Source organism: Rhipicephalus sanguineus, chromosome 6, assembly GCF_013339695.2.
Source record: "Rhipicephalus sanguineus isolate Rsan-2018 chromosome 6, BIME_Rsan_1.4, whole genome shotgun sequence".
Classification (NCBI taxonomy): domain Eukaryota; kingdom Metazoa; phylum Arthropoda; class Arachnida; order Ixodida; family Ixodidae; genus Rhipicephalus; species Rhipicephalus sanguineus.
The window spans coordinates 124,571,883-124,586,665 of NC_051181.1; the positions used below are offsets into that span (position 1 = coordinate 124,571,883).

Genomic DNA, 14,783 nt, shown 5'->3' on the forward strand with positions numbered 1-14,783 from the left:
ACTGAGTCTGCAAAACCGGAGCATCGCGTCTGCGGGCTTTGAAAGACCTAACACCTACGCAGTGCCTTTATTAGAATACACGTTTCATTAACCTGCGTTGTTGGCCTCCTTTTCATTACTAATTCCTTCCTTTCATTACAGAAAGCCAGAGCAAACGCAATAGGCTGAGTACACCAACAAAGGTCCTTGCTCCAAATACCGCGCTTTACGCTGGCTAGATTGCACATTTTTCAATCGGTATCACGCCTAAACCAGCACGTTTCAATACATGAAGAGATGCGTTAATGAGATTATGCTCTCTTGAGAGCATTATGTAATCTTGCTCCTTGGTTCAAGAAGAGTCAATGCAGAACTTTTCTGGAAGTGTCACTATGTATACGCTAGAACAAAAGGGAGTGAAATAAGGGTTTGTTCCTTTGTTAGAGACAACATAGTTAAACCAACAGACAGTGAAGCCAAAGGAGGCATACGGGACATTATTTGTAGTTTTTAGCTGTAGTTTAGTGATTACGAGATAAATGGAAAGGAATTAAAGTTGATGAAAAATCAACTTGCCGCTGGTAGGGACCGAATTCCCTACAACCTTCGGATAACGTCACCTACAATCCTCATCATCTGGTAGTTTAACTAGGTTTTTCTCTAACTAGGTACGCTAGTGGTTGTTGAATTGGTCGTTGGTTTATGGTGTTTAACATCCCAGAGCGTAAAAAGTCTATGAGAGACTCCGTACGTAGTGGAGGGCTCTGGGTAATTTTGACCACCTGTAGTGTCTTTAGCGTGCACTGACATCGCACAGTGCACGGGCCTCTAGCATTTCGCCTCCATCGAAATGCGACCGCCGCGGCCGGGATCAATGCCCGCGTCTTTCGGGTCAGCAGCACAGCACCGTAACCACTGCGCCGACCGCGGCGGCGAGTAGCTCCCGATGCCTGTACGTTTCGACAGCAATAGAGAGTTTTGTAGTGGGCACCCTAAGCCGATCGGTACTCAAGCTCTTGCGTTCTGTTGTGCTCTGGCCACCTGCTTCTTTTCGCAACCCATTCGCAAGGATAGTGCTAACGAACGCAAGAACTTTTGTAAGCAAGCCGTTTGGAAGCTCCACCGCCACAGCTTTCAAGTAGCGACGTCGAGAACTGCGTTTTAATGCTACACGTGTCACAAGTATATATGTACTGATACGGAAAGGAAGTCCGAAATTAAACATAGAGTGGTTGGCGTCTCTACCATAGTAGCCCCCTCCTCCACTTTCCTTCTCTTCCTGATTTTGCGCACATGCTATTCCTTACCCTCCTCTACCTCCGAGATTGGGGGAGAGAGAAAGAGCAAAGCGTAGATAAATAAACACGTATAGTGGTGTAGAGAACGCAGTTGCTGCCCTTACGAAGGCAAGTCCACTTCTCGAGACACTGCATCCAGCGACTTTCCCTACTGAACAATTTTTTTTCATCTGCAGCCAGTAAGCATATACGCAGGACACGTAGCGTAAACAGACCGCCAGGCTTGCAGATGAAGATGTTCTTGGATATATCGCCGATATTTTGCATTCCTCGTACTCCTCCAGTGTACAGTGTGTTCCCGACGAATATTTTTGGCATTCTTTACCTTGTGGAAACCTCTGGAACGTCACCCCCGTTGTGTCACCGATGATCAGTTGCCTATTGAGTCAATACGCCTGACATCTCCATGGGGCTTTGTTTATTGTGTGCTGGCGTTTATATTGTACAGATGTCTGTGCCGCGGGCGTTGCTCACGTACTTGCCAAATGCGGGTCATCGAGTTCAGTGACCAAGATGCAATAATGCCCCAAGACATACTTCCTTAGAGGCGCAGGGTACACTTTGCTGCTCAGTGATCGGCTAAATGCTGCTTACAACGAAAAAGTAAGTAGAGTTCTTTGTTTACAAACGCCACCAGTGATTATTGATGGGCCGTGGCCACGACTGCCAAAAGAAAGCCTTGAAAGTAGAGCGCACTCAGAGCTAACCAAGGAGAAAAAATGCGCTGACAGGGTACAGTGGGATCTCGTTAACACGATTCTGCATAATACGTTCTTCGACCTAATACGTGTTTCTCTTTATTCCCGGCCAACGTCCCTTCGAAATAATGCATTTTCGTGCGTTTCATACGATCACATTTTTGCCCAAAATATGATAATACCACTTCGAAAGTGAATCTTGACCGATATATCTAGAAATCCTGAGTTTGTTATTTGGTATACTATAGATGAAACCACATTCCAACTACCCACGATGTCCACGTTGCAGAGCCGCTGAGGCCGCAGCAGCGTCGGTTTCGCGGCGAAAGGATCAAAGCCAGGCGCGGCCGCTGCGTCCAACGATGACGGTGATGCGCCAAACGAAGAAATTCAGAATAATATTTTTCAATAATAATACTTCCTCCTAGGCGTTGAAAAGAAGAAAGTGCAGCGCAAATCGATCAGATAATACTTCAATGTGGCTCAATAAAAGTGGGTTGCTTACGGAGTAAGCATGCGTTCCTCCTTTCTTTAACCTCTTTGGTTAATACGATTTTCGCATAATACGTTTTATTTTCCGGTGCCCGTGAGAAACGTATCAAGAAGATTCTACTGTATATTGTGGTGCGACAAAATGACTGATGTCATATATAAGATCATCCGCGCCAATTAATCTGCGTTGTCGTCAGTTTTGAGAGAAGTTTAACGTAGCAAGATTAAAAGCCATACCATGCATATTTCACCACAGATGGTTAGATTAAGCCCTACGACGGTGCATGCTTGTACCGCCGAGGGCGGTGATACGAAACAGCCGCCGTGATGTGTCTACACTGAAGAAACGGAGTTAGACGACGTGCTTCTGATTTCTAGACAGTCGCCATCGTGGCCGTCTTCGCTATACGTGTACATATATCGCAAACACTCTCGTGCCTGTGGTAGACACTAACGAAAGAAGGGGACTTGTTCGAGGGACTCGTTTCCTTGTTAAACACAACCAAACACAAAAAAAGTCACAGCCCCACCGACGGTAAGGGTGTTTCTTCATTTACTTATATTCATTTCAGATTATGTGATAATTACTACACTACGGATAAAAAAAACTACCAATAATGCCCCCTATGCGCTCCTTGGTTGTTTCTCTGTTGGATTCATTTAGCTGTCTCTAGCTAGAAAATTAGCGCAATGGGAGGCCACCCTGATCAACCCGGATCCTGACTGCCAGAAGTCGCTAGCGGACCGGGCCATGAGAGCTTGGGTATAGCCAGGGTAGACCCGGATCGGAGGGCCTGCCCTGTGTTCTTAGAAGTCTGGCAAATAAAGTTTTCGTCATCGTCTTCACCATCACTCGACAATGCAATATTAGTCGTCAATAGGCGTCGCGTTCAAGCTGGGCATCGGTGTAAGTTCGTCAGAGAGAAGGAGGTAAAATGAAGAGTTTTACCTGCGCGTTACAGAGAGTATAGCAAAGACCGCAATGTCGAGAACAGCGCATTTGATTGAGTCATCGGTCTAACAAACTTTGTAGACGGCATCTACTAATGAGTAAAGGGCTTCGACCATGGCCGTGCCCTAAAAGCAGAGGCGAGCAGCGACTCGGGATATTTGGTGGACTCACAGGTCTGATGGACTCTTCATAACTTACATTGCTCATTTTCCTCATTATATGGAGTCTTTCTTTTAACTGACCGATCGCATGGTCATCTGGTCTTTAAAGGGACACTAAAGAGCAAAACGATTTTTCTCGCATTAGTAAAGTAGTCTTCCACGATACCAAAAACACCACGCTTGCTGCGAGAAGACGCTTAATAAGCGAGAAAACGCGCAAAAAGAAAATACAGGTGGCGACGCCACCTTGGAATTCCCGCACCATTTGCCGTGACGTCACATATTTTTGACGGCGCCTGCTTGGGCCTACGTAGTTCCTAGTCGGTTAAATCGAAGTACATTGTCATCTGAGGGGGCCAGAGACTTTACATAACGAGTTTGTGGAAATTTCGTCGAGCCAGTGGCGCCAAAATACGTTAAATGCTCTTGGAAATCTTTTACGTCACGAATTACAAAGTTCGGCGCGAAATTTAAAAAATTAAACTTTGCACTTGGTTTTCTCCTCTAATAATAAACCTATGGTGGTGAAATAAACTACACAAGAGTTCTCCGAGCACACTTTATCAATCTAAACCAATTCATTGTTTCTCTTTAGTGTCCCTTTAAGTGTATCACAATACTATGGTCTCTGCCCACGGTGTTATGGGGGACCACCACGCATGCGCATTCGACTCTGCCCACCGAGAGACATTATTCGCACATTTGTCATCATACCTGCGCACAGCGTTTTGATTCTTTTCTTTGTTTTTTTACTTTTCAAGGTTATTTGTTAATTGATAATTTATTTCATCATTTTCAGACGGCCGTCTCAAACGCAGGCTACCTTCCCGTGTTTTTACATCTTAATAACAAATGGCAACGAATTGCATACATTAAGTGAACCACGCACGTAAAAGGCAAAAGTAATATCTCAACAACATGTGCCTTATTCGGAGGGGATGAGCTCCAAACGTACACTGTATAAACATACCTCTCGGCATAAATGGAGGCAGTCTGTCTTCACTACTTCGCTGCGAAGATCATCTATTGCAAAACGAAAACTGTAAATCAAATGTGGAAATAAGGAGTACGAAGCGTAGATTGAATTGAGCAATGATTTCCTGGTGTATACGCGCTGAACAGGTTAGGTCAATCCGGTGTGCCATACATTTAATGAGAAATATTTGCTTAAACTTCGTTGTAGCGCGGCAAAGGACACGGATACCAGAAAGAAACGACACACAGCGTTGTGTGTCGTCGTGCGTTTTCTGTCTGGTGTACATGTCCTTTGTCGCGCTACAACGAAGTTTAAGAAAATGACCCACTACCAACGAGCCCACGTATCCACCCTTACTGAGAAATATTTGGCCTTTTCGAGGAAACAAAAGCCTGTCACATCACTACTTTCATTTGCCTTTCTTTTTCTTTTCAGACATGCAGAAGCATATACTTTCACTCACTTCACTATTGTTTGCCTGTGCATCCCTGGTACAATGCATATTGTATACGCCTAAGGTGGTCAAGGACAGTGATAAAAATGTAGTAAGTGCACAGTAGTAAGTGTAGTAACATCCGTGTCAAACTTTATGAAAAATCTTAGTTTTAGAGACTTATTTGCTTTATATTTTCGCGCTGGACAAATGGACTGCGATGAATGCTCGATCCGGCCACATATTAAGGGAAAAAAGCTGCATGCCCTGAAAGAATTGTTTTTCAAAAATTACTCATGATATTAGAAAAATGGTTTCCACTTTCTGTAAGCGTATCCTTGCAATTAAAGACGAAGTTGGATCGGTTGGCAAGTGCTACTTTTTAAAGTAACATACGAATTTATCGCGTAAAAAAAATATTATAAACTATGTTGCACTTATGCAATGTTCGTGTCACACATATTTGCTCATTACAAAAATACATTAAGCGATCTGTGAACTCCAAGTCATGGGACTGACTTCAGTAGCTGTAAACAAGAGAGTACGAACTACGTGCTTATTTTTAAATCAATATATCTAAGGTTAAGTTGGTGTGTACGTGTGGCTCCGGCTATTCCTTTTCTCTAACATCACATTTTTCCTCCTAAGGTTCATTAACAAACACAAAAATTAAAAAAAAAAACAGAACAGAAATGTTCACGAAGCAGGCATGCTTACAAAACGGAAATAATAAGGGAACGGAAGTGTTCTCGAATTACGTCATTCATTGACACTTGCAAATAAGCTCTCGCTCGACTGCCGAGTACTGCACTCCGAGCACAACAGCCACTTCTTAGACAGAGGCGCAACATAACCAACACATAAATACGAAAATACTGAAAAAGAATACGTAAAGAATGGCACTTGAAATTTATTATCTGATTTAATACCACTGTGATTTTTGTTCCTCCAAGAGTGGTACTACTGCGTGTTTGGCAATGTGTTTCAATGTTCCTGCTGGCTACTCGCATAATATTCTCTTTTTCTGGTGACAGCGGTCGTCTATTTAGGAAATGTAGCTTTTACAAAAGCCTCAGTGCACGGAGCGTCATAACTTTTGCAAAGTACAGGAAGCTGTTCGTTGTCTTCCGTGCTTTCTCATACTGATTCACATTATTATAATAATAATTGCTTGGGTTTTACGTCCAGAAACCTCGACATGATTATGAGGGACGCCGTAGTGGAAGGCTCCGGAAATTTCGACCACCTGGGGTTCTTTAACGTGCGCCTAAATCTAAGTACACGGGCCTCAAGCATTTACGCCTCCAACGAAAACGCGTCCGGGATTCGATCCCGCGACCTTCGGGCCAGCAGTCGAGCACCATAACCACTATAGACCACCGTGGCGGGTGTTCCGCATATTTGCCATTGCGGATATAATGCTGTGCTGTTTGCAGGCCTGCAAGATGCTGCATTATTTGACGGAATACAAACAACGTGCCCTACTTTCTTTCTCTTTCAGTCGCAGTTAATAACGAGCTTTGGTTATCCCGTGCAAGAGTTCACTGTCACGACCGAAGACTCGTACCAAATCATGATACAAAGGATACCGCACGGACGCATACCGACACCCGAACCGGGCCAAGGGAGACCCGTCGCCTTTCTCATGACCGGAGTTCTGAGTAGCAGCGCCGACTTCGTAGTAAACTTGCCCGACCAGAGTTTGGGTGAGGTGACCGGAAAATCATAATAACGCAATGCTGATATGCCCAATATCCATATACAGTGAAACCTCGGTGATACGAATATCACGGGACCACCAAAAATATTCGTACCATCCGAAATTCGTATCACCGAAAGCGTGGAAAATTAGCATGCGACAAAAGAAAGCTGGCGTACATTTTCATTTATTGTTCTTCAGGGCCACAGCAACGTCAGGAAGAACCCTGAATGATTGTCAGTTAGGTTTTTAGGTGTCGGCAATCATACAAGCAACCGTAAATATATTGTCCGTACGCGCGTATTTTTTTAATGAACCAGGTGCGCTGTGACCCGCGACAGCTGTAGCCCCTTCGAAATTTTAGTATGCTTTTTTGCATGACAACGGAGTACTGCAGCGAAAGTAACAAAAGAAACGCTTTGACGCGAATGTATCAAGGCCACATAATTACAGAACCACGATCCTGTGTTATGATTTTGTTATCGCGGAGGTGTTCGGGATGTTTTTTGGGAGATTTACGGCCGTGCCCGCACAAGTGCGACCTCAACGGTTGCGCATGTTGACGTTGTGAGGCCTACTCCTTCGCCAAGACCGTCCTCGCCTTCTTTCGGTCCTCGCCCACCTATAGAAAAGTGTTTCTTCTTACACCGTGATTCTGACGATTTGGTGGTGCGGAGCGCATGCCCACGCTTGCGTTCCCGCGCTCGCACGTGCTTGGCGCGTCTTCCGAGACAGCGCGGAGAGCCCCCCTTCGTACCTGGGCGGTAGCGTACGTTCGTATCAAACGTCGCTGGGTGAACATCGGTTCGCAACAACCGTACTCCATTACATTGCAGGCCAATGGGCCTTGTCCGAGACCAACGAAAAATTCGTATCACCCCGAAATTCGTATGAACTGTGATCGTATCACCGAGGTTTCACTGTACCTTTAAAGCTAAAGCCTTAGGTGCCTCATCGAACGCGAAAATTGGCCGTCGGCGTCGGCGGCTTCCCGCAGCTTCGGCGTCAACTGAAGTGATGCGAAGAAGCCGTCACAACGACGTCACATTACGCGGCCGCATGATGACGTCATCATATGACACCATGGTTTAGTCACAGGTGGACCAATCACGGAGGCAGTACACAACCAAGTTAGGTGCAGAAAGCTTTCGGAGGGAGACGGAGGAGGACTGAGAAGAAAAAAGCTTACATTCGCCTTCGAGTCGTCTTTGTCGAATGCACAAGGCACACTAAGAGTTTTTTTCATTCATTCATTCATTCATTCATTCATTCATTCATTCATTCATTCATTCATTAACTTTTTTATCTATTACAGGTATCGCAACTTACGAAACCACCATGCTAATTGCAAAGTATCATCTATTAACGTGCGAGTAGCATGTGGAGTAGTTTATACTCGAAAATGTGAGGCAATCTCCATGTTTCGAGGACTAACAGCGTTGAATGAATGAATGAATGAATGAATGAATGAATGAATGAATGAATGAATGAATGAATGAACTGTATTTGTCCCTGGTTAATGGGAAGGGGGCTAATGGGACAGACGGTGGGGGGAGGAACTACTTGAAGTAGGCCTCGTCGACCCTCTCCGCCCACTCCAGGATGGCCTCCTGAATGTCGGACCTCGAGCTGCGCAAGGCAGCCTCCCACTGCTCCTCACTGAAAATGAACAGTGTTGACGGCATTTCGCTGCACAATTAATCAAAGCCGAGAACAAAATAGACGAAGACATGCAAAGACGAGAAGTGACGGTGCGCGTGCGCTGATTATTGTAATGGTTTGTTCGAAAGACACGCGAACGTATCAGTGCTTCCGTTCTGGACGCTGATCAATAAGCGGCTCTTCTGACCAAGACCAATTTACGTAACCTTTATTTTAAGGAAACCGCTGTTCGCTTTTCATTTTTAGCGGCTGTTTCAACAGAGTTATATAACTGATATGTAGCAAATGTATCCTGCCAAACAACAGGACAGGCCACTAAACAAAAACGCTGCGTCAAGTACCTCTTCCTTCTGAGAGAAGTTAACGAGCGTAAGAGTGTGACGAATAGCAATGTTTCGCAGTGAAGTACTTACGATATTGTTGCTAAACTTAATGCCATACACGTAATTTCCTCTTTTGCCTGCCAGTCTTTTCATCATGCAGCTGAGGACACCATTCTGTCATATTGTAGCAAATGCATGTTTATGACTACTGCATGGAGTAAGTCGCACTATCTTTTGCGTTCTGCTTAATTGGGCAAGATAAGTTAACCAACTTGCGAAGCAATAACGCGCTGCCGAAAATTCCAATCAGAAAGCTATTGATTGGCAGGCAGTTGTATATCGGAACGTTAAGGAGCACTGCAGTGACGTCACGCAAGCGGGCACATCACGTGCTTTTTTTTCTTGTATTGCGCGGGCATCTTTAGTAAGCAGAACAACACTAATACTTAACAAATAGAAAGTTAGAAACCATCTAATCCGACGTTTTGTAAACCGATCTACAACATTCATTGCTTCGTTGTTTCAAAGGTTAGTTAATTAACCTTGCCTGTTTAGGCATTTAGGCAGAGCATAAAAAATTGTGTGGCTTACTCCACACAGTAGTCAGCAACATGCTTTTTTTTTCCCCGTGATAGGGTGCGTCGGCATATTTTTAAACTGTGGTTAGAATTAGCTGGGGCGCCCTGAATATGCACGCGTTTCGACGAAGACACGTGCCGAAGCAAAGCATATCCTTGTTTGGCCGCTATCGATCATGTCAGCTCTAAATATTCCTGCGACAACTTTGTCTTCTTCGAACGGCAAAATAGGCATATTATTTGAACTTCCACGAACATCCAAAAAACATGCTCGCTATAGAAAAACAAATAGCTAGAAACAGCCTGCTTTTACGGATAATGTATACAAAGCTGACCTTCGTTGCGCCACCTGCGGTCTATGTATACCAAAGTATGACTAAGGCATTGTATTGTAGCCATTCTCAGTGTTATCGATCTCGAGAATTTCCATAGGAAAAAAACATGTGCATGGTGTACGAATTCGCCTATTGAAGCACGATATTTGAAGCTCAAATTTGGTTCTCGTTCCAGTCGCTGCACTACCTCGGTCGTTTTTCCAATGCTGCCGAGTTCTGTCACGCGTAAAGCTTCCGGAGATTTTGGGCAGTGTAAAGATTTCCAATATTCAAAAATTCTGGTGTGTCCTTAAAACCATTTCTGTCTTTTTTTTCTTTTCGTTCAGATAATTACTTAGAAATAATGACGTGTTCGTTGACATGATGTCGCCATGTGGCGGCTATATAGTGCAAAGAACCACAATTTTGTTTAGTTGAGCAATTGAAGCTGTAGTGCACCTACTGCAGAGCAAAGCACTACCCGTTATAACAACTATATTCTATATATATGCTCCTGCATGCGAAGCTGTCCGCAGCATCTATGATCAGTGTACAACATATTTTTGCATTATTGTCTAACGCCTTAATAGAAAAAAAAGTTACGCAGCTTGCACTGAGTCGCGCAAGGCCAGGGCACAGCAGAGTTGGTCAGCCCTCGACTGGTCCTGGCTTGACTAGGCACACGTCCATTCGCACCCCTATGCACGAAGTGTTCACGTGATCGCATTGTAAATCACGAGTATTGGCTAGGCATCGATCGGGTTCGATTCAGTGTCTCTGTTTCTTTCCATTTCTCTTTCTTTCTTTTTTTCTCTTTCTTTCTTTCTCCCCCTTTCCCTCTATTTCTATCTTTTTTTTCTATTTCATCACTTTCTTTCTCTCTCTCTCTCTATTTCTCGCTTCCTCTTTTTTTCCCTATCTCTCTCTCTCCGTTTGTTTCTCTTCCTGTATTTATGTCTGTTCTTACGGTCTTTTTTGTGTCTGTTTTTTTCAGTGTCTTTCTCTGTCTATTTCTTTCTCTGTCTTTCTGCCTTTTTCTATCTTTTTTCCCTCTTTCTTCTCTTTCTCTTTCTTTATCTCTATTTTCTCTCTTTCTCCTTCATTCTATCTATTTCTCTCTCTGAGTGTGTACTAGTTATCTCGCCGATCCGAGTTATTGCAACCAACGCCGGTCAAATCGACGCAACGGGAGAGCGTCCCCCGGCATGATGACGATAGCTTCTTGTCTGCATCGCGAACCGGACAAGCGGATGGTCATAACAGCCCTGCTGTAAGAAATGACGCAATACGAGGACATAATGTTCATAAACACAATGCGCGCTCGAAGAAAGCGACGCAAGATTGTGCTACCGCACTGACGTTGCCTTATACGCGTACCCGATGTTCCGCGAAAACAGGAATACATTCTCAAAGTAATTTTGCACAACCTTTTAGAGTGTTCGCCGTACATGTACGGCATCAGCTAACACGCACCAAAGGGTTTTCGCCGTATACATGTACGACATGCCTTACTTTGAGAGAGGGGGGTGAAAGAAAGGAAAAGTAGGGAGGTAACCTAAACATATATTAGGTTTGGTTCTCCATACTGAGCGGTCGGGAAGGGACTAAAGGGATAAGAAAGAATGAGACAGAAACAGATAACGAACACGTTAAGCCAATCGCTACTGTTCATGGTACAGTGTGACACTTAATTGTCCGTACCACAGTCGTTACAGGACGACATTTCTGATTACTAGGGTAACATGCGAACGTCCTGAAAGACGCTTTAGTGGACACAGAATGAGACAGAATAAGCAATCGTGCGCAGTTGTGTATGAAATGATATGTCATGATCTGATCTGTGGATACGCTACAGATTACTGTCAACTTTCATCAGCGTATTTTCCACTGCCATGTTTTTCTCCCATTCTTTATTTATCCACTGACTTATTTTAGTGTCATCATTCCGTTGCTTATTTAATAGAGAAATGAAGTAGCAGAAGCGCCGTTTAGCTCAACTTCTCCACAGCAATTCGTGTGCAACGGAACATAGCTGAATAATGAGAGCGAGTTTTGTGAGATCGTCCCACTGCGAAAATAGTTCGCACTGTCGCATAAAATTTAAGCGCTGTTTCTCACCGAGGCATATAAATTACATTGCCGACCTAAAACTTGTGCGCGGGTCCTCTTTGCTTGACTAAGTGCTGCTGACGTATCTTAATTTTTTTTCTTTTCTTCAGGCTTCATTTTAGCAGACCACGGTTTCGACGTGTGGTTGGGCAATGTACGGGGCACCATCTACTCCAATCACGTCCGCCTCAAAAAGCAGCAGAAGGAGTTCTGGGATTTCAGGTGACCGAACTGTTCATCAGTCATTACTAGAGGCCTGATATTTGGGCATTAAAAAAGCTCGTTTTAGGCGCCAAGAACAGGCAGGCAAAACAACGTTTTAGGCTTCCAAAATCGTAAATGTAGGCACAACAAATTTTCATATAAATGCAAATAATTTTAAACGAAGACGTACGCGAGCTCTACATACGACAGGAAAACAAAAATGTTATTGCTTAGGATGGCACAAAGGCGCCAACAGTTGAACATAGCCGTGCAATTGTGCTTTGTCCCGCACGGTTTGCAGAACACGTTCTCTCTCGTGTTCTGCACGGTGAGTCAAGCGTGCACTGTCGAATCAACACACTCCTGGGTGTCTTCACGGCATGGTTGAGAAGGGCAGAGTAGGAGCGGATAGCTAGATCGTTAAAAGACCTGAAGGGAGGGATTCCTCCTATTGGCTGGGTCGAATCGCGTAGAGCCAATATCTCCTCGGGCAGTGAACCACTGGCGTAGCCAGGGGTGGGGGGAAGGTTCGGGGGGTTCAACTGTATCTCCTCGCAACTTTTCAGTTTTGCATCTGTATATATAGACGCACTCGTACAAACACACGCTCGACGAACATACATAAATTAAGGATGAATCCCCCCCCCCCTCAGAAAAAAATTCGTTGCTACGCTACTGCAGTGAACACCTTACAAAGTGAATTACTAAAAGAAAAGCCGTGTGCACGTCACATTTTTCTTTCTTTTTTTGCTCTTCACTCTCCTTTCCAATGACGGCTGCCTACGGTCTCGCATTCGCCAATCGCTCGCGCCATGTCGCTGCAGCGGCAAATGCTCGCCAGCGTGTCCCACTTCACGTCTGCGGTTCTTTCCGGGAGTTGATTGAACTAGAAGACTAGGTTCAACGTCATAGTTACGAACAGTCAATGTTGCGCGGTAACATGAATAACGGTCTCAAACTGCTCTCGGGAGCGAAACTTGAGGCTAAAAAGCGTTCATATAGGCGCCAAGTTTGAAAATAGGCATTTATAGGCATTTGTAAGCATTTAGGCACAAATGCCAAAAACAGCATTTATAGGCACTATAAAAACACTATAAAAGCCCTTCTTAACCTCCAATTCATGCTTATATATCAAAGTGGCGCGATAGGAGCGCAAGGAACGAAATAGGCATTTGCCTAAAATCCGGTGTCGAGTCATTACTAGGAATGTGCGAATAATAAATTTTAGGTTCGAAACGAATTCGAAGCGAATAGTGATGTGGTCGAATAATTTTGACTACGCGACAAATCGCGTAACTGTCGTCAACAGGTTAAGCAGAAAAATCTTATCGGACATCACGAAATGCATGATAAATGCACAGAAAAAACTACGAAAAGCATGTCAAAGGTGTGGACCGTGGTTTACGCTGTCAAGGAAAGCCAGTTCTCTTGGGGCCAAGGCAACCGAGGGCCCGCTGACACAGTTACACTTGGCAATAACCGAGGCCTCAACGATCGCTCTGGTTTGATCATTTGCATGTTTGGCCAGGACCATGGTTTGGTCGAACACGGGAGCGCTGATCACAGTGCTAGGCAAGGAACCCGTCATTTCTTCTCTCTACCTTCAAATTGTGCGCTTGTAACCTGATGTTCGGGCATCGCCCCGTCTGTCCAACATATTTTAGACCGCAGGAAAGGGGAACACCGTACACGACTTCGTCGGCACATTCAACAAAATGGTTTTTATGTTTCCCCTTACACTTGCGCGGCACACTTGCGCGGTGCCTGCTTCACAGGGCATGTCCTAGCACATAACTGATGCAGTTTGTGCGGTGCGGAAAAAACAACAGAAACACCCGAACGCAGGCCTATCCTCTTGAGTCTACGCGACAGACAGTGTAAGTGAGGAAAGACTGCCACCTTGATACTGGCTGTTCTTCGCCAACTCTGTTGTCTAACCTGGTTTTTCTTCGCAACGCCTCCGCCACAGAAATCAGCAGATGCGTCAGGTAACCCGCTTCCTCAAAACGAGCTATTTGCGCTCTGAAGCTGCCGTCAGCAACATGAGGGCATGATCTGGTGAGTGCATTCCAAAGACAGGTGTGGACGATCCCTTTTCACCCTCTCTGCCTTTCTGCAAATAAACTTCCCTCTCCCTCTCTCTCTCTCTCTATGTTGTTTCTGGGCCTTAGCTAGGTGATGCAGGTTCTAGATTGGTTGTTGCTCTAGGCTTTAGCTAGGTTATGCTAGGCTGTTTCTACGTTGATTCTCAACGCACAGAGGTTTGAGTTAAACCACAGGCAGTCACAGACACGACACGGTTGTCCAAACTCCAGAGACAGAAACTCGCGCTGAAACCAAGCGTTCGCACCTCCCACAGATCGACGGGCACGTCGTCGTTCGCGTAGGGCTTCCATCGCTTCGGGGTCTGCTCGCAGCCGCCGTTGCCTTTCCCGTTCCCTAGTATTTTCTTTTTGTATGTACTCGGGGTCTTCGGCTCGCCGCCGTCGCTTCGCAGCCATTTGTTGGGCTTACTGTTGCTTTCTTCCTTTTTAGTGGACCAGCGGTGAGTAGTGGGATTTACCCAACTTCTGTGGCACATACCCGTTTATGATTATGAAAGTTTTCTGGATCGACTCACAAGGAACGATTTGCTAAACAGCTTCGCTGCTAAGAAACCCTTATGCATGGTCGTTTCGGGACCCATGCGACATGATGTTTGCCTTTAGAGACAATATCAAGTCCATGCTAACTACCGCCACCTCGATTTTCTTCTATATTTCTCTTGCAAAACGTAATGCCGCCTCCTTTCTTTCTCCTTGACTCAGCTTCGACGAAATGATCAAGTACCACCTTCCGGCGCAGATAGACATGATCTTGAAGGAGACCAAGAAGAACTCACTGCTCTACGTAGGGTGGTCTCAAG

At 44.9% G+C, this 14,783-nt stretch overlaps 1 protein-coding gene across 1 annotated transcript in view; it reads left to right on the top strand.

Moving 5' to 3' along the window:
• Window positions 1-14,783, top strand: part of LOC119396341 (gastric triacylglycerol lipase) — a 45,256-nt gene that overhangs the window by 17,916 nt on the left and 12,557 nt on the right. The window contains exons 11-13 of the mRNA XM_037663523.2: window positions 6,491-6,695; window positions 11,785-11,896; window positions 14,686-14,783. The exon at window positions 14,686-14,783 is cut by the window's right edge and continues 53 nt beyond it. Of these exons, the coding sequence (XP_037519451.2) occupies window positions 6,491-6,695; window positions 11,785-11,896; window positions 14,686-14,783 (415 nt within the window). The remainder of the gene's footprint in view (window positions 1-6,490; window positions 6,696-11,784; window positions 11,897-14,685) is intronic.